The 21,979-nt window shown below is 27.4% G+C and overlaps 1 protein-coding gene across 1 annotated transcript; it reads left to right on the top strand.

Annotated features, from left to right (window-relative positions):
* The first annotated feature begins 2,378 nt into the window (after nucleotides 1-2,378).
* LOC148235788 (uncharacterized) lies at nucleotides 2,379-15,817 on the top strand. The gene is made up of 5 exons (XM_088184570.1): nucleotides 2,379-2,486; nucleotides 14,726-14,873; nucleotides 14,950-15,055; nucleotides 15,209-15,380; nucleotides 15,436-15,817. Exons 2-5 carry the CDS (start codon nucleotides 14,759-14,761, stop codon nucleotides 15,526-15,528), a joined length of 486 nt encoding a protein of 161 aa, XP_088040696.1. The 5' UTR covers nucleotides 2,379-2,486; nucleotides 14,726-14,758; the 3' UTR covers nucleotides 15,529-15,817.
* Nucleotides 15,818-21,979: the final 6,162 nt, after the last annotated feature.

The raw sequence follows: 21,979 nt of genomic DNA, 5'->3' as shown, positions 1-21,979 counted from the left end.
GATCTCTTTTTTGTGGCACAAAAAATTATGATTGTGTTGTAGTGTTAAAAAAATAAATTGCACAACAATATTATTGTGATAAAAATAAGATAATTTATTTTAAATGTTAAATGAGATACATTAGTATTTAATTTAATTAATTAATTTAGTTTAAATATTATATTACATGCATAAGATTTTTTTTTCATAATTGTCTCAATATCAGTTTTAATAGCATTTATTTATGATTTTCGCAATTGTGCTTTAATAAATTATTACACAGTACATAAAATACATTCAAGGCAAATATTAAATATACTTTCTTGTATAAAATCCGATGAAAAATGTTAATAGATATAATAAAAGATTAAATTTTATTATTTATAAGCAAGATCCATTAAAAAGTTTCAATTCTATGTGTATAAAATAATACTTCAAAAATATTTATTAACTTGCAAAATATTTTTTTAGTAAAAATATTCAGCAACTGAGAAACTTAAAAATAAAAGCACTGTTCTTTTTACTCGGCTAATATTAATAAAAAAGATGAAACCATTTATGCATATTTTTAAGTTTCTAAAAATATAGTAATACATATCCGAAGCTTTTCAAACTCTTCTAATATGTATTCTTATGCTTCTCAAAAAAAGCATTTAAAAAATATTAACATTTAAGCTTTTTTTATTTCTTTTTTTCAATTATAATTTAGTACATTTTAATAACGTTTTCAAAAATAATTTTTCGAAAGAAAATTTTTTAAAACGACCTGGTACTCGTACTATTTTAATATATATTTCTAAGCTTAGAAATTCTTAGAAATAAGCTTAAAAAGCTTCCCAAAAAAAGCTTATAAAAATATTGACATTGAAAATTTTTCAAGAGAGGCGTTTTTTATTTATTTTTTTCAATTATAATTTAATTAGTCTTAATAACTTTTACAAAAATAATTTTTCCGTAAAGATTTTTTTTTAAAATGCCTGGTTTTTATGTTACAGAATTAAAAAATCGTTTATCAGCACATTTGCTTTGATGTAAATAAAATGATATTGAAAATATTAAAAAATAATTTTTATTATGGATGCTATTATAAACAATAGTTTATATACCAAATTATTATTTTTACTGTTGTATATATTTATAAAATCGACTTTTAGTATTGGCAGCTAAAACAAGAGTTTTTTTTATATATTTTCATTGTGCTATACGTTAAAAATAAAAAATAAACAATATTTATGCTACAAAAATAATATGTTTCGGATTAAATGTTTATTTAGCAAAAAATCTATTTATTCAAGAGTTATTAGATATTATCTATTTATTTTTTCATTTTCGTACTAATGCTTTAATAAAACACGCAATATTGATTTAGACTGTAAATTATTAAATACAGTTCAAGTCACGTTTTATGTTCAAGATTGTAATTACTTATTTTTATATCAGATTAGATTTGAATGTATAAAATTTGGTAGAAAAAATATTGGTCGCTATTTTTGTAATGTTTTATAGCTATCATATTTTTATGGTTAAGTCAAATATAAAATTTTTACAGCTACTTGTGTGTAACTATTTCGTTTATGTTACAAAATAATATATAGCTGATTTAAAATCTATCATCAGTTTTATTCCACCAAGATTATATCATTAATTCGGCTGTTTTGTGGTAATGTAACTGTTTTCGTCTAATAAAATCGATATTTCGAACCAAAATTATCTTAAATAAATAAAGGTGTATTTCGGTACACGAAATCCAAATGTGTGAGAAACTAAAATGTTAATGAGATGCATGAGATTAGATCTAATCCTACGATATATGTGTATAGTAGGTTTAGAAATTAAATTAAAATATTTAATAAGCCAATTTTAGGACCGTGAAATTTGTTAAGTATTAAAGCGCGTTATAATAAAGCTCAGGCTTACGTTTTGTTTATTAAAATAATAACATTTTGAAATTAATGAAAATACTTTATTGAAATTAAAGTAAATATAAAGATTACTGTAAGTTTTCATTTATTAATATTAAAATATTTAATTAATCATTTGCACTACAGCTAAATATATTAATAGCAATGACCTTTTGAATAAAAATAACTTTTTTTTTTATCTCTTGAACACGTAAATTTTACAGTTAACAAAAACGTTTGTTAGCGTAGGCCGTAAGGGAATAATTTTATTTATTTAACATTACCTCTATATATAGCGTTATTTTTTATTAATAATAATATTTATTTAAATAATTCTTGTTTCAGAAAAAAAGTGAAGGTAGAAAATTTTATTGTTTTTGTGTGAGATGTTTAATTTGTGTTAACGTAAATATTTTATAAGGGTGTTTACCGTGAAAATTTTATTTGTTTACTCGCGTAGAAGCGCTACGGTTCTACGGTACTACGCAAGCTAAGTTTAGTTTGTCAATAGAGCTCTAACGGAACGGATGTGTCCTTGCGAAACGCTTATCAAAATGTTTTTTTATTCGTAAAAAAGCTTTTGATTATCGGATACTTTACATCAAGGTCAGTGCTAAAAAAATATTTAAATTATTCATAACATATTATAAAAAAATACATAAAAAAATAATAATGTACTTTTACGTTAAAGTTTAATATTATAATATATGCAATGAAATGTCAAGCTTATTTTATATTTAAATTATCTGATTCTCTACTTTAGATCACACGCTAAAAAGCATTTCAACTTAACCCTCAATTTCCTAACCGCATATAATTGATTTTATGATATAGGTATTGTCGTTGACCTAGTTTTAATAATATTATATGTATAGAATATATTGACATGTCTAGGGCTTAGTAATGTATTGCTCTATAATCACATTCTTATGGTTTACCTATTCTTCAGCGTTCGATTTCGGGGAAAAGCAATAAATTTCAGAGCTTTTCAAAGTAGTATCATGTTCAAAAAGACAAACACGAACGCGGCTTTACGTGTAAACAGTTCTTCGGCGCTTAAGTTATTTACCCGGTCGAATATCCACGTCTGCTATCATCAAATCGAGTGCTGTTTCAATGGACGCCCTATATAATATAATATAACACCACAAGGTCAATAGAGCCGAAAGGGTAGCAAATATTATTAGGAAGTTCCGGTGATTTATTAGATATCCTCTCATATCCATTTCGTGCGTATAACAACGTCGATTTCTTAGTTAATATTTATGTTTTTGAGGGAAAATTAAAATAATATATGTATAATAAATTTAAATAATTCAAGAAAGTAAAGTTTGGCAATTGGATTCTTAGATTAAAATTTTGAGAAAGTTTTAATCTTGATAATTTTCTCATACTGATTTCTTATTTATATGCTAGAAAATATATCCTATGTATTTGTGTTTGATTTATGGCTATTAATAAAAACTTAGTGTTTAAAATATATTATAAGATTCGATTCCTAGTGTGTTATAAAATTATTTACTTGTAGCTTATGGCTATTCCCTAGTTGTAATACATTGTGAATTATAGTAGTGAATCTACAAAATAACTAATATAATATATACCCTAATCTGCTGAACCCTAAAAAGTATAGCCTAGAAACTATCATGAATCGACTTATAAAGATTGTGGTTGTGACGTTTTTTGTTGACCTGTAACCAGATTCACTTAAATGTGTATAAAAGCTAATTATAATAAAACTACATTATTGAAATCAGCACAATTTTATCGCTTGTGGTTTGCGATTATTTTTATTGTGCAGTAATATGAATATTAAATAAAAAAATATAAATTATATTACGCGAGGCAATAAAACCATATTTTTAACACCAAGAAATTCATACAATTAAATTAATTTTGTAGATGCTGGGGGACGCATATATGCGTCATTATATATTCGTAAAAAAATATGAAAAATAGCAAATTTAAAAATTTGTGAATGAATATAGGATTACGATTTTTTTTATTAAATAAAATATATTTTGTATTTTATGTTTCTTGTATTGCTGTCAAAAATATTTTTAATGATAGTGAACCTGATAATAAGAAATATTAAAAAAATAATTTATGAAATTTAATATATTATATATAAATATTATTTTTGATGGTTATCTAAATATTTCTTTCGAAAATAGTTATAACTTTTAAACTAGTGGAAATTAATATATAATATTAATTGATTTGGATTAATATTTTCATGGTATAAAATATTTTTTTATAAAAAAATTATGTGTTAAAAAAACATTATATTTATTAATAATATAAATTATGAAGAGACGCAATATGAATTTATCTTTGAATTGTATTTAATTCAATTTATATTAAATTGGAAGATATAACTATTTTAAAAATAATAATTAATATTTTAAAAAACTCAAAACTTTTAAAATATGCAATTTTTTTAAAACTATTTATATCCAAAGCTTAAGTAAAATTAAAAAATATTACTAATTGATTAATTAATTACATCGACAGTTTTTTAGGTTAAATGACAATGAAATTGTAATTATATCATAAAATAAAATTTTATAAAAAAAACTGTAAGCAAATTATTGATAAAACAAAACGAAAGTGAAAAGTGAATTATCTAAAAATCCTCGAGATAAAATACACAAATTATATCGGCACTATCAATTCCAGTAATTGATCTCAGCAAGAAAATCAAGGAAAACAAATTGTTAACCCTTTATTTTATGATATTTCTTCATGACTTTTTCATAATGTTGAATATTTGCAACATACTATTTTTTATTATTATATAGAGTAATATTTAACCTTTATTCTTTTTTTCCACGATAAAAAATCATGAATTGAAGTTTTATAACCATTTTTACCTGATTTAAACGGATAATTATATATTATCTTAAACGCAAAAAATCACGTTTTATGGCACAATTAACTTATCTGTTATTAAAGTATTATAACTCAATTTAAGTTCAGAAGTCTGATATGCAATTAGTCCGCTTTGAGTCGCATTGCGGACCCGCAAAGGATAATGCTTTTCATCCTTGTATTCAATTTTTAGAGGGACCATTAGCTTAAATGTGCCAAAAAATATATACATATATATATCAAACTACAGGTTATATTGAATAATATTTTTAATTGATATTGAATTTTTGTTTAGAACTTGGCCTCACCTCTAGTTTAGATGTGATTGATTTTATTTTGAAACTTCACTATATTTCTGTTTTGGTCATGACCTTATGATAGGAGGTTTGGCTATCACCCTAATCGATAATATAGTCTTGGTCTTGCGATTATACTTGATCATAAATAAATGGTTAAATAAAATCTTTAAATTAATAATAAGTAATTAAGTATGCCATATTTTTAATTTTTTTTGTCACTTAATGCCACTAAATGCTCTAAAATCTATCAATATACTGCTTATTGTCGTTTTAATATGTATGTATTACTAGTATGCTCATACCTTTGAATAATCCAAAATAACTGAAAGTTTTCCTAATACATAAAAAAATACGATAAATTAACAATGCAACATACAAGAACGATAAACTAGTCTTATATTTCATGACTAATGCCTGAAAGATCTGGGTTTGACTTATATCAATCTTAGTGTTTTTAATTCCAATCAACCATTGCACGTTAATATTTCTTAGTTTTTCCTATTCTGACGGAAGAATATAATATTGAAAAATTAAAATAAAATCAATTAATAACTGTAAATTAATAGTTCAGAATTAAAGAATTAATAATATAGTATTAGTAGATGTTTATTGTTTACCCCGTTATAACGCATTAGGTTTGTCATGTTACAATGAAAGACTGACAATAAATAAATATATTATTTATAAAATAAAAAAAATTAACAATAATATATAAATCAATAATTATTCTAAATATTTATTAACTGCTATATTAATATTGTATATTATATAATATGCATATATTAGTTAATAAATACATTGATCTTTAAAATCTCAAATAAAATATGTATTGTATAAAATATATATAAGCCTGTTAATTTGAAACCTGGTAGACCGAATTTTTCTAAGTTGTTATATTCGTAAAAATATTGACTTATATATTATACACCCGGTTTTTTTCACGATAGATTGGTTTCAGAAATGACGCGTAAAAATACATTACCCTTATATTATATTATAAATTTGATAGATTGATTCTCTAAATTAAAAAATTGTGTAAATATATATATTATATATATATATTCAAAGTACGTATAAAAACAACAAATGGAGTTTTCACAAAATTCAATTTTATTTTTAAATATTTATTTCACATTATTGACTAATGTATTTGCTTTAATATACTACTTAGTATTGGGAAAAGCTCTTTCTACTTTCGATCGTCTGGGCGATGCAATGATTCTGGGGTGGAAACAGACTATTTGATATCGCCTTCAAAATACCCAATTAACATATTTTAGTTCTCTGCTCGGGTACCTGCCACATATTTTATTGTATTATTTATATTGATTTTTAACAAATCTGATCGATGTGACTTGACATGTTTTCCCAATGCGTCACGATGATCAATATAAAAACAATAATAAGCAGTTTAAAAATATATTAAAAACACAGTTATGGCGCACACCTAAAATTGATGAGCACCGTCCCACATATTTTTATCGCTGAAAACATCCTTGTGAGTAGGATTCTCAAGCGCTGATGTTCTGGTCATAACCATGAAAATTGAAATATATTCCATCAAACAAAAAAAAGTTTTCCGCTTCACTCGGATTCTAGACAACGTAACCATTTTTGAGGACACTGCGAGCTAACGTATCGTACAGAACGCGAATCAATAATAAATTAATAAAGTTACGCACAATTCCAATAAAATTGTGAATAAAAATAAATAGTTGGTAAGTTATTTTTTATAATTTATATTAAAATATTTTAATACAAGTGACATATTAATATATTATATTTAAAATATTAGCCCATTATGCTTTAAATTTTTGATACTAAAGAAAACCTTTTATAATGTCATAAGAAATATTATTGCAAAGTTATACTTCATGCATATTATACTGTAGTTTAAATTAAATATAATTTTATTACACAGACGGCCCGAGGGTTTATCTATGTGTCAGTCTTGATTCGATATTAAGACCCTTCCGAAACAGTGGCAACGTTAACAATGAATTTTGGAATATTGAAATAGAGGGTTTAGCTTAATTATAACGTCTAGATAGCTTAATTTTAACGTCAGATAACAATTCGAGAAACCTCCTTTAACTGCTTTTTACGGTCTCGTTCGAGATGTTTGCCCGTTACGCAATGTATAGTTTGGATTTTTAACCAAAGCAATGCTTTGAAAACTTTGCACGAAACTTATTGCAACACAAGGATGTGTATTCTGAACGAACTATAGAAAGCTCTAGGTAATAGAGCGGGCATTCTTTAATTTGGTCCATTTCTTTCACTGGCATTGTTCGTTAGGCTTTCGGCACGTTTTTCACCAAAAATGAGAAGACTCACAACTCTTTGTTTCGTATCGGTGAGAATTTTGCTGTGTCGAGTAAACGAGACCTCAAAACGTGCCACTTGATCGATTGCCTCATTTTCATACAATCCATCTTGTGTTTTTTTTCTTCATATTTTCGACCTGTTTATAAAAGCTCAACACGAAATTCTTTCAATGTCAAGAAACACGCGGTATACGTTTTTTCTCTCAAAACGTTTAATAAAATCTATTTATATTGAGAAAAAAAAACACTCATGAATACCCCTCTGCTTTATCGAAATATTGAATAAAAATATATCAAGGAAAAAAATATTTATTACCATGAAAAATATATTTTATCTCATAAAATAACACGATAATAAAAAAATGACAAATATAATGGAAAATTGGATTAGTTATTTTAAAACCTTATAGTACCAATAATAAACAGTGATTTTTTAAATACTGCTAAAACACGGAAAAGCAAAATATCGCAGCAACTTTTTGTTTGCTCATTAATTTGTAAAATCGATATTTTGTCCAAGGATTTTTAATTTTTCCCTATTATTTAAAATATTTCAAGTACTGAAGTATTAATTTTATATAATTTTTTTTAATCTTGTATTTAATTAATTGATCAAATTGAGTAATATCAAAGAAGTAAAAACATACCTAGGACTGTTTTGTCGATGAAGTGAATACCTTCTATTTCGGAATATAAGAAACAGCTCCATATCATTTGGCTCTCTTGATTTTACACAGAAATTTTTCGCTATATTATTTTGCCACTTTGACGACGAAAAGAATGCACTATATCTGACTCGTATATTTTTTTATTATTTATCAGAGAGCGTCACGTTTCTTAAATCCAAAACAGTCTAGTTTTTATATCAATTGGCCCATTTTATGCGTGTTAGACATATTTTTCGGAAAACAATAATTTTTGGCAGTACAAGACTGCATATATGTACAAGTCATTCTGAATTTTAAATGTATTTCATTTTTCAAGAAATGAGAATTTTAGTAGAAAAAATATATGTAATATAAAATATGTGATTATAATAATACAGTATAATATTATAAATATCTTTAAATATGTAAAATATTTTAATTGTCTATTTTTAAACTATTTTTTTGTCAATATAAGCATATAAATTATGTTATTCATAGTAACTAAAATATAAAAAAAATTAAAGAATGATAAAAGAGTCTAGGAATATTTATTGCCCACAATTTACCATCAGCAATTAACCGCTAGCAATTTACCGCCGCTTCAATTAATAGCTTAGAAATGATTGCTAGCATATTTTACCGTCTAGGCCAGTGGTCGGCAAACTTATTAGCCAAAGAGCCAAATATGCACATTACAACGATTAAAAAAAATTGAGAGCCAGATCTATTTATTAATTTAGCAAACCTTTATTATAATTTTCTAAATCAACACAAAGACGTTCGAATTTAGAGCTCCATATTTCCTTGTTTTTTTAAATCTGGTGCGAATGCCCTTGGATATTTGTGCCAGAGCCGCACTTAAGGGGCCAAAGAGCCGCATGCGGCTCCGGAGCCGCACTTTGCCGACCTCTGGTCTAGGCTACTGGCTCATCCACACAGTGAATTAATACAGTTTCACTGATATTGATTAGTAGTGTTATAAAACAATTGTTTGGTACATTTTAGCTGGCTAGTTAATCAAGTTAAATGCATACTATCGATAATATAATTTCATTGTAAACAATAAACCTAATGAAAGTTCTAAAACCAATTATAGGTTTTGATTCGTTTATGTTAGGTTTCAGTTTAAACAGCAAATGGACGTTTCGCAACTGTCAAATTAAGTTTTATCGCCATTTTAGAACAACATATAATTTAAAACTCTTAAAATATTTTATGATTTGAAAATTTATTTACTTAGACATGTCACACCATTAATCAACCAATGAATAAACGGGTTTGCACTTAATTTTGTAAATATAACCTATATAATAAACCTTATTTTCAATTTAAAATAACCAATAAATTTATAAAAAAAATATGTGTGTTACCTGATCAATCATTTGTATGGTAAAAATTGTTTAGACGAGCAACTGCTAGCGATTTATTGCTGGCGGTAAATTGCGGAGGATAAATTTTACGGAACCCGGTAAAATATTTATCATTTATTAATACAAAGTAGTGAGTGTATTATCAACCATTATTATATATAAAATCAAATTCTTGATTGAAAAAGAACTCCCATATATTTTTGAAATCTGTCGATTCCCTCGTTAAGTGGTTTTATCTTATTTAATTGATTGAAAATTTAGTTTTTATAATATCAAAGCAAAGATACGATCAAACATAATGGTTGAGAATTTTTTGCCATTCAAATACCTCTATAAAAAGCTCCCAAGAAAGCATCTGGCACGGACTCCCTTATTGTTATGCAGTAATATAAAAAAATGCAGCGGTTGTAAAACATTTAAAAATTCAAACATTTTTTTTTAACAAAACAAGCTCTATGAAAAATCTGATAAAGCTTAAACAAAAAAATTAAATTCTTGCTTTTGCAGTTTCTCAAAATATACTCGAAAATAAACACTATAAATTCTTTTATAAGGCTACATTTAAGGGTTGTTTATATATATATATATAGCACATTTGAAGTCACTATATTTTAACAAAGGGTAGTTATTTTTACCCTTAACCTGGTTTATTTCACCTAATTGTTATATTGAAAAAATCAATTCATAGGCTATGGGTTATAACCAACAGACTAAAATTTGTTTTGTGGATAATCAAATTGAAAAATATATATTAATGTAGATTTTATTACTCAAACTAAAAGATAATCAAAAACAATATAGACAATATATTAAAAGTTCTGAGAAATCCAACCAAGGATTAAGGATATATATTAAATTCTTTACGATTCACAGTAATGCGTTTTTTTTTCACGCTACGGTGTATTCAAACCATTTCAGTGTTCTATATTGCCGCAATAATAAAATAGCATATAAATACAACATACGTATGTTGGAATTTTTTCGAGTTACCTAATTCTTCGCAATCGTCGAGTCAATGAATCACAGGGATCCATTCTGGGTCCTCTTTTTATTTTTAATAACGACTTACATGCGGCAATTATTATCTCGGAATATGACTTGAAAGTGTTTCAGAATATTTGCATAAATTCGGATTCACTTTAATTACACAAATACGCTATAAATTTCAGAAAGTCGGTCTACAATCGACTACCTTTCAGCATCGCTAAGTGTCACATTGTCACATTTTCCAAATCTCTTTGCCCGGCAGAATTTTCTTACGGTTTAAGCGAAGGTGTTTTAAGTAGAAATACTTTTATCGTGATCGCGGTCCTTATTCTTACCCGTTTCGGCCAAGACGTCAGCGCTTGAAAACGCTTATCTTGCACGAGCCATCCAGCTCTTAGCGAGCTTGGCAAACACAATAAGATTGTGCTCATCATCCTTAACTGTTTTTTTAATATATTTTTAAATTGTTTATTTTTGTTTGTATAATGGGCATCTGAATCTGTCATGATGATCAGCTTTATATTAAAAAATAATATCTATTCATATATGATATAGGTAAACAATATTATTTTCGTATGTTTGTAAATATAATATTTATATTTTAGTATGCTAAAAAATAGCATTGAAAAAATATTAATTTGTATGGTATACAAATCTCTCTGTTTACCTTTCAATTCGTTATTCATTGAAACCTCTGAATATTACACTGGCCCATATTCAAGCTTTCCGTTGAGTGAGGACGGTAAAAAATATATGGTAGAGGCATCTGACCAAAATAGCATCATATTATATTAACGACTACGCGGTTTTTGGGCTTGAATGAATCATAAATATCTTTATTTAGCTCGAGTTGGGCGTAATTTATCATTTTAAGATAAGCACTTACACCTTCCGTGAAACGGTAAATATCTATATATTATTAAGCGAAAATAATGTGTCTGGCTGAAAGCGTGAAGTTATACTTTATGTAAATGCTATTTTATGTTAGGTGGATGTAAGGAGATTATCCACGCAGCGAAAGATAATATACCTAGCAAAAGTTGCAAAGTGTTGTGGTTGGCAGAGCAGGCTTAAATAATTATTTGTGGCTTTGTTTCGGGGAACCATTTTACGGTTTCAATTGTCTTGTCTTGTCATGTAAAATTGTAAATATTTTCTGTCGTTTCAGAGACGCGTAAATACGAAGGGCATTGTGTTGTAACGATTTTTATGTGTAAATACACAAAAATGAAATTGAGAGCGGACAACAAAACCATTCTCTGCTGTGATGTAAATGCGAACATAGATTGAATACTTTGCATTTACATTACCTTTTGTATATACATTTACAAAAATAGGTTAATATAAAACGTATTTTTTGGAACATTAACATAAATAAAACCCTTCTCTTAGTTTGTATTTTCACCCTCAGTAAATTTCTTCCGTTTTTTACAGGTAGATTTGATAAGGGTTGAACTGATTTCGTGTTTCTGTTGGATGTTTTACAAAAAATATACATATAACTGAATTGTTTTATTAATCCAGTGATCCAAATGTATACTTTGTATTAAATTCAGAATAAGAAAAACATCACTGATCTTTAATTCAAAATATTTTTTTTGAGAGAGTATATATGAATAGAAATATTAATCATTGAAATAAAAAAAGAGTTTTAGAATAGGGTGTGGAATTGCTTAAAAAAACTATTGTACTTTACATAAATTCATAAAATAATTTGAGGTAATACATATATAATTTAATAATAATAATAATATCAGTCACAAAGAAATAAATAAATAGAATTTATTTAATTAAACTCAAATAATTTAATAAAATTCTAAATTTTTGTGAATCGGAAAGCAATTTGACATTAATTAGCCCAATGCGTTGCAACGAAGTAAACACAATCAATAACCACTAACTAGACTGAAATCAAAATCTGTAAATCAGTGATTTTATAAATTATTACAGCTTATACTATAACGAATTAGCTTAATTTAATTTTTTTATTATTCTTTACTATGATATATTCCTCCGTGAGATTAGAAAAGGGTAAGAGCACCAAATCTGTGGTGATCGATCGGAATTTTAATTATATAATATAATAATCACTTATTCCGAATATGAAAAAAATGTAAAACCCTGGGTGCAAATAGGATTTAAGCCTATGTATTTTAGGTATTAGCCACTGACTAATATTAGTTAAAATTGAAGATTGTAATATTATTTATGGCTGTTTGAATATATTTCTATACATTTTTAAGAATCGTATGTTCTTAGAATTAGTTATTGAATATTTTTTACTTTATTTATTAAAATATATTTAAAGTTTTAGAAACATTTTTTTGTAGCTCTCTCACTATATATCTATATCTCTATATCTCTCCCTTTCATCCTACTCTTCTGCTACATTTTTAAATACGCTATTAAGAGCAAGTTTATTGTTATATATTAAACCAATGCTCAAAAAAAAATTTTTAAGCTATAAATTTAACACCATCTATATACAGAACTAACAGCTTGTTTTGTGACGTCACGAGCATAAGGGCGAATAAGAGTATTTTTTTCAAATATTGATAAAGAATTGTGTTTTTTATACAATGTTTCTAACACATATTTTTAATTCCTGTTCCCTTTATTTAATTGTAAAATATGGTATTTTTAATAAAATAAAGTTAATTATTTACTAAATATTGTTGCAACAAAATCTAAAATGGTTTATGATTTTTTTCATATAAAGCTTATGTTTTTATTATATAATAATTAAAAACAGGTTTTCTTACTTCCTCTTAATTAAAAATCAATCTCACTTTATTTTTGGCTACCTTTTGGCTACTACAATAAAATTCAAAATTCTACTTAGTCATTTTATTCATTGGTCTAAACTACTTATAAATAAATTAAATATATAAAATAAAATTTCATAGTTTCCTAATTGATTTACCTTTTGAAGCATATGACCTCATCAATGATAGCGTTAGTATTTATTTGGTGTTATCATAAACAACGATATATCACATTAATGCAATCCCTTTTTCTAATGACGTAACGAAAAGCCATCTGGCCCTGTATAATAGTAGGTGCTTATATATATGTTAGAACGTAAAATATATTTTTTTAATAATAAAAAAACATAAGTTTTTAAATACGAAATATTTTAATACGCATTGAATTTTTTGGAACTAATAATTTCAATTAAGAAGCTTTGTTCTATATAGTAAAGGACTATATAAGTTTATGGTTAAAGTGCAAAAATTATTTTTTGAACATCCCTGCGAAATTTCAGGGTCTTAGAAAGCCAAGGGCGGAGCCCCGGTGGTGAATTTTTTACGAAGTTGTAATTTTTGTGGATGCATTAAAGGACTAGATATATTGTGTATCAAAAACAAAGAGGCTCTGGCTCTCCATTTGCCTTCTAGAAGCACTAGCCAAGTGCAACATTTAGAGATTTTGATGACTGATAATATAAGAACCGCATTTGTTGAACCGCTTTAAAGCATTTTGGCCAGCGTGTCGTGAACAATTAAAATATTTACTATTTTACGATATATTCAGTCAATAATATGCAATAAAATTATATTCAGTCTTTTAGCTTCACTTAATTTGCGTTTTTTAAATGTTTACATAATATATAAAATAAATTATTAAATAAAAAAAATAATAACGACAAAAATTACGCAACGTAATATTTTTTTGAAAACTCAATTGAGACTATGCACTTGTAAAGAGCTACACACCATTTCAAAGGGTGTCCCATTATTATGGCTAATGCTGTATTATTCAATAGATCAGTTTCTCAAACTTGTACTTATTTTTTTATAGAAAAATAAATATACAATAATATTTTAAACTAATTTAGTTTGCGTAATATATGTAAGACGGTACTAAAACTAAATTTCTTAAGTGATCTAATCTGATTATTTAGTGATATTTCTATATCACTAAATAATCGGATTATCAAATTAAAATAAATAAAAAGTAAAGAACGACATTACGTGTCTTTGAATCTATATATAATAACTCAAAGACATATATGTTTATAAAGATTCATTACCATTGATCCCAGTGACGCATTCATTGAGTAAAGCGTTCATAAAAGTAATACAATTTAGTCATAAAGCAAGAAAGTGAAATCTTAGCGATTTCCTCGCAAACTATGACTTTGATTATCCATATAGCAGTTAACGTACTTTTCCAATTTTCCGTTTATCTTATGACATTCTGTGACGAGGGTGAAACGTCCCGGGGGTTATGCGAAAATTACGTCAGATAAACTTTGAATGACGCCTAAGACGCTGTTATTTAATTACACACACACACGTGATTTAATAGCACACAAGAGAAGTTAAGTCTCATTATTTTTAGATGCTTCGTTTGGTATATGTGCTGCATTGAAAAATGGGGACTACATTGTTGCCCTCGAAGGGCAACAGCGCGACTTCTCCATCTGTGGCTCCCAAAATCATACCATCGTCTCATTCGAAGCGACCTACTGTCATAATTTATCAGAAAAGTAATTATAAAAGGTTTAATTTATATATATTACGTATATAGGATACAAGCGAGTTTTAAAAGCAATTTTTGTTTAGTCTCTCCGGAAACAGTCGTCGTGCCAATCGTCTCATCAATCATCGGCTTTCCTATCTTGGCTTTATTGGTTATATGCTGTCTTAGGAAACGAGCCAAATTGGCAAGGTAACATTTTGATCTAATATATATTATACTGTGTATGAATACAAATTAAAAGTAAGTCAATAAAGAAAGTATACAGTATAATATAATTTAAAATATATTATTTTATATAGTTATAATAGTCAAGGAAGCTTAATATTTTTAAACAATTTTTAGAGAGAGAGCAAGAAGACGACACGGTGGACCTGGAGCTATTGGTTTATCTTTGGTACAATTTGGTGCCGGAAGAGCTTCGAGATATCCTTCATTTGCTAGACCTGGTAGAGAAAGACCTTCCTTGGATTTGGACACTGTTTTGGAAGAAAGATCAGATGCTGAACAAACACAAGTAAGATTTTTAAATACTGTATTGTAAGTTATATGTTCATTGAAATTATTTATAGACGGAGATCATGACACCAGATAGAGAAGAGCGTATACAGATGGGAAGATTACTAAATCAACCAGCGAGATATTTTCTGGAGAGTGGAAGATAACGAGCGTGTAATTCTTCCAATTTAGATCGTTATTGGAATACAATAACGCATGTTTATTTGAGTATCATATTATTTCATAGCTAACACTTATTTCTAACAGAAATTTTATAGAATCCCACGAATTTTTCAATTTTTAATTTACAAATTGGAAGAATCTATAATATATTAATTAAATAAATTAATAATAAATCCATATCATTACGTATGTTATAAGATTGTTATTGATTGTATTAATACCTATTAATTTGTTGTATCCCTGATAGAATAAAAATAAATAATTGAAAGAAAACGAATTAATTATTTTTTTCAAATTGCGAAGATAATTAATTAGAACGTATTTTAATTATGAATATTCGTGTTCTTTCTTCCTTTGAGATTCAGATTAATAAGGTCGCAAAAAAGTTAATAAGTGGCCAGAGAAAGAAAGTTAAAGAGAGACTGAAATTTAGAATGGAGGGAATCAATAAAACTTGAAATGAATATTTATCGAATGGCAAAGTCCCAAAAGGCCGTATCTTAATTTTTGCTTTGCGAATTATTTATGTTTTTTTTTTTTGGAATTCTCTTATATCCGCCACATATGCGGAATGGGGTCAAGATATATTATTTGCTTACCCTAGAGAGGCATAAACGTTGCGGTGGAGTTCTATATGTATAATAATAATTTATAAATAAAATATATTAAATTGAATACTGCCTATAGTAACAGCTGAGATACACAAGGTAAGAAAATTGATGTAATAAATGGGAAAAGGACGTGAAAAACGTACAAAAGCCCGTGACACCGTAATAGGAAAATAACCGAAATAAACCATTATGATTTATGGAGTATTAGTAAGCTGCTTTTTGAACACCTGTCAGTTTACACGTACTATATATAAACATTTTAAAGGATGTACATATATAGTTGATTTCATAATTGAGTTAATTCAGGGTTTATATTTATAATGAAACGATGTTTTCAACCATTCAAATCTTTTCATTAATAAAACTTTTGCAGGCTTTTGTCAATAGAGGCGTTTGCCAAAAGATTGTCATTTATTCACAAGGAAGTATGAATGGATGTGTTTTGTCTGAAGTACGACATTCTGGCAAGCGTCTCGGGGTCCTTATATTTATAAAGATTTTAGACTGCATAAATTTTCATTACAGTTTGGATGAAAGCCAAAATCCTTTATCTTGCATTTTTCAACACATATAAAAATATACCAACTACATTTTTATGTACTATAAAAAATATATATTATTAATTATATTGATACGGGGAAATAAATTACTTACAAGTTTATAAAGCAAAAGCCGTTTTATACTAAAATCATATTCTAAGAACGAATTGTGTTGTTTTATAAACTTCATCGAGAATGTAAACTTTGGCGTGAATCATATTATAGCAAAACATACACAGGAACTTGGGTAATATTACATACATAATTTAACGGTCAAACCCTTTTATCTTTTTAATAAAATCTCACAAAGGATAATAAATTATAATATGAAAATAAAATATATTTATAATATTTTATTTGTAATATGTTTCTCGTACATAAAGATATACTTTATTAGTGTTATTATAAAGCATGTTTAAAATAACCTAATTAGTTACCTAAATGCTATAAATATAGTAATAATTTATAAAAAATGGGGCGTTACAATTTATCTTTACGGATCTTCTTGTATATTATAATAAATATTAAATTTTATATTTGAAATCATAGCGATCACTCATTAAAAATACGTTTCATGGAACTTCCTAACGTTTTTTAAAACTACTACGAGAAAAATAAAACATTTAAATATTTTGAAAAAATAATAGAAATTGTTGGCTTAACCATACGTTTCTAAGTGTTTCCAAAAATCCCTTTCCCTTCACTAAGCGCCGGAGATAGCAGTAGTTGTGAGTCGATCCAGAGAGTTGATCTTGGGTCGTCAAACGGAATAGAGAGGCCATCGCATTTTTAAAATCTTACTTAAATTTTTTTTTATTATTTTTAATCTTGCCTTATAGCATGGCTTTGTGAATCTGTACCAACTTGGTAAACTAATCAGACATTTATTTATTTAAAATAAATTAAGATCATCATGACCTAATAGCTTATTTCAATGCGTCACAATGATAAAAATACAATAAATAGTATTTTTACAATTTACAAAAAATAAAATATAAGTAAGATAAAAAAACGCATAGTAAGAAAGAAAAAATCATAAAATATTAAGATTAAATTCTCATTAAATGAATCAATGTACAATGCAAGCGTATCACCATCAAAAGAGGATGCGATTGTGACTCTCGAAACCAAAATATGAAATTCATCATAAACTGGAATATAAGAACATCTTATGAAGGTATCTCAAGAACCTTTTCTGAACTTTTTCGATTAGGTTATTCGATTATTCCAAATTAAAGATCCCGATACAAGAATGCTGCGAACTAAAGTGTCATAAAGGACATGAATAATGGATCGTGAAAAAGTAAATAAAAGCCGAGCGTCTTGGAAGATTTATTTCAGACGTCATTTACGTATAGAAAGAACTTTCACCTGCTCTCAAAAGTGATTCCGAGATCTTTAATAATAAGTTCGATATTTAAAATATTCCCAAAGGAGCTGATTTGCCATAAAAATATACGCGTTAGTCTGATAATGTGAAACGATCTCGAAATCTTGACAAAAATACATGTTTTATTTAATATTATGTCCGATTTAATATACATTTATCAGATTTATTTCTTCTTCATTATGATACATTTATTCAGTTTGACAACTGAATGGGACGCGCATAAATATATTTAACGCATACAAGACGAAGAAGGCACTTTTCTAAAATATTAAAATATTTTCTTTCACGTGGAAATGCGAAAGTGCCGTTTCACTGGAATATAATAAAAAAATCAGCTCGTGTTTTTTTATTTCGTTCTTACCATTAACTGCTGACGTCGAAAGCGTTCAGCCATTACGCGTGTGTAGTATTACACCGTGGCTCATATTCGTCCCTTTATGGATGTAACTACGTGCCGAGGATGTGAAAAGTGGATTCATTTGTCTTCGCTTTTCATTTCCAATATGTCGACAATGGCTCTCGCATTATCGCTCAAGATGGCGGCAAAGTGTTCATAAAAAGGTTTCGCTGAACATTTGACGAGCCAATTTTTGTGTAAGTAGACATATACATACACATACACACACACACACCTAAGCTGTATCCATTTTGTATCATCTTGCAATATGCATAGGATGGTTCAGAAGTTTGTAAATGTTTTATACTCAAAGCCTCCAATTTTGACACCATAAATAATTTCGTCTCAAGACTCAAATTAACTCCAGGTGATTCGGAAGGGACTGCTAGGTTAGACTAAAATTTTATGATCGAAATGGATAGGATGCTTTGGTGCCAAAGTCCAGACTTCAATAGTGTTTGACTGAGCTCTAAAAGATGGTCTATGCTGGATTGTAGGTTATGATATGAAGTGCCTGCACTGATGTAATATTAGGGCAAGGCGATTGAGGCAACCGCCTTGGACTCCCCGCGATTTTTTACTTATACAAATATTTTTTTAATTGTATTCTAAAAATAAAACGCTTCAAACGAAATTCTCGACAAAAAAATCGTAACGCTCATCAAAGCGCACCCCCGCTTGGATACAATAGCCTATTATATTCCTAATTCATTTATATTTCTCGGGGTCATGCAAAAGCAAGGTCACTTTACAAAAATATTTGTATATCGGTTCTTAACAGCACAGATGTTTATATAATGAATATTATTTCTTACGCCAGTTCCTTGGCTAGGGATATCAATTGGGGGAGGAAAGGCAGGTGGAGGCGTTTGCCCTTACATTTAATTTGGCCAGAAAATTGCAATATTATAAGAATTTAATGAAATAATGTGAATCTTAATGAAATCGAAATATTAAATCTGAAATGACGTCTCTGATATAAGTCAGAATTTTTAGAGTTGTCCCTCAAAGGAAATATAAAGAAAAAAGTCTTAAATCTATCCCGAAAATATTTTTTTAAATATGTCATTTCTGATACTAAACCAGAAATTCTTTCTTATTCCTTTAAAAAAACTCAAAAAAAAAACAGTTTAGAATCTATCCCGAAAATATTTTTTAAAATGTGTCATTTAAGTGAAATCATTTCTGAATATATTTTTAATAATAGATATATATTTTTATCTGTAAAAATATAATTTATCTGACAGGTGCTAGTAAAACGAGATGATTTCAACTTTTCCATAAGTAGTAATATATACATTAATGTATTTTACGTTATTTATTTACATGCGATGTATAAATGTTACAGTGAATGTGTATTTTTAGAAAAGTTATATTTTTACTAGTGAAGTCCAAAAACATTTTCATATATTACTAATAGCGAAAATATAATTTAACTGATAGGTGCTAATGAAATTATATGCTGCTCCAAAAACTCAATTTAACAGTTGTGAAACGTCTATTTGTTATTTATACCCAAACCTAACTTACACGAATTAAACAAACCCAACTTGACCTAATAAAACTTATAAAATTAATTATAGATTTAAAACGTTCATTAGGTCATGTCTAAAATACAAACTAAGCCAACTCATCTCCCAGGGGAAATAAGCGGAGAAGTACAGACAGATGTCAAACTTTGCATATTGCTGCACTTAGATTTTACACTATGCTTAAAAATATGAAAGCTATACTTACTGCGGATTTCAATAATAAATCAGTATTAACGAGGGAAAAAACAGTTAATACCGGTTTTAATTGGTAATAAAAAATAGCAAAAATATAATAAAAATTCAAGAGTCGGGTCAAATATGTAGTAATTATTGTCGTCTTTTTATTTCTTGGAGAAATATAATAAACTAGCAGGGAAATTTTGGACTTAAATTGCCAATATATATGACCAATTATCCGTCTCTGATAATTCATAATTCATGTTTCAAAGAATAAGAAATTTTAAACAATATTCCTTGCATTCAGGTACCTCTATAAATACTTTATACGCTGATTTTTTATTGTATTGTATATGAGTACTAATAAAAAGCAATAAAATGACTGTAAGAACTTTTCTATTCACTAATTTCCTCATTTTTATTAATTTACTATATTATCGGAAAAAATATTTTTGAAAATACGGCGGCAAATCTTTCTACTTTTAAAACACTAGGTTCTAAAAATCATTGTCTTTGATCAACCGCTTCTGTATGCCTTCTAAATTTTTATACTATTTTATTACTGTCAGAGCACAACTTTACACTGTTAGAGCACAACTTATGCCTATTGCCTTATTTTATACTGTCAGAGCACAACTTATGCCTATATTATTTATTAATTTAAGGTCAGTTACGATTATGATATAAGAAAAAAATATTCCGTACTATCGATATTTAATTTAATAATACCGGTAGTATTAGAGGTTGATATTTGTCCTAATACTAATCCTTAATAAGGTTATTGGTAAAAATATATTCAAACTGAATTTTGGTCAATAGAAGAGCGCAAAAACAATTATCACTTCTCAGAAGTTAAAAATTCACGTCAAAAGCAATAAAATCGTGTCGGCGCCGTCGCAGTTGGAACGCTCGGTAACGAGCGCCGATTTTATTAGTCCGGCACGATTTTATTGCTTTTAACGTGGATTTTTGACTTCTGAGAAGGAATTTTTGTTTTTTGCCTTTCCTATTGGTAAAAATTCAGTTTAGTCATGCATAACGCGTTTCCTTTGCGACGGCGACGGCACGATTTTTTTGCTTTTGACATGGATTCTAAACAGGTACGTTATTTTGAGGGAGAGGTGGGGGAATTTGTCTCTCCTTTTTAATTTATTTAAATAGATAATATAAAAAAAAACACTAACTTGTCAATTTTTGCCGCTCCCCCTCTCTGGAAAAAGCTGAAATGGCATTCCTCTTCTTGACTTATGGCATATACTTTGCTAACTATTATTTTTCTACATAGTTTTTTTTTTAAAAAACATACTATTAGTTTAATTTTTTCAGTTATTAAAATATTTCAAAATTCAATATTTTTTATTTTATAGTTACCGAATTGAAATGATTTTGTTTCTTTAGCGGTATTTACTTTGGCAATTAGACATAGAATGGAGTGAAAACAATTTTCTTACTTCGATCGTCGGTTTTTGCGTAACCAAGCTATCATCTTGAGTCACCATGAATTTTGAAATCGTCATCTTGTCAATTTTGCAACCATGAAATGTTAAAAAAATATTTAAAGTGAGAAATGTGATTAAAATAATTTTATTATTTTGGCGTAGAGTTTTGAGATATTTACAATTTTTTGATGTTTTTGCTGCAAATTGAGCAATGAAGAAAATATTATGTTTATGAATATTTATTTGAATAAATTCCAACGTAAAATATATACTGTTTTAAGAAATTCTACTACATTTTAAAATTTTTAAGCAATTTAAGGCACACATGATTGTAATATATAATAAAATAA

The sequence above is a fragment of the Plectrocnemia conspersa genome, unplaced genomic scaffold, assembly GCF_051122295.1.
Source record: "Plectrocnemia conspersa isolate PC_06_02 unplaced genomic scaffold, ASM5112229v1 ptg000004l, whole genome shotgun sequence".
Taxonomy (NCBI): Eukaryota; Metazoa; Arthropoda; class Insecta; order Trichoptera; family Polycentropodidae; genus Plectrocnemia; species Plectrocnemia conspersa.
The sequence above is the reverse complement of the archived record's forward strand: the minus strand, read 5'-3'. Positions and strand labels throughout refer to the sequence as shown.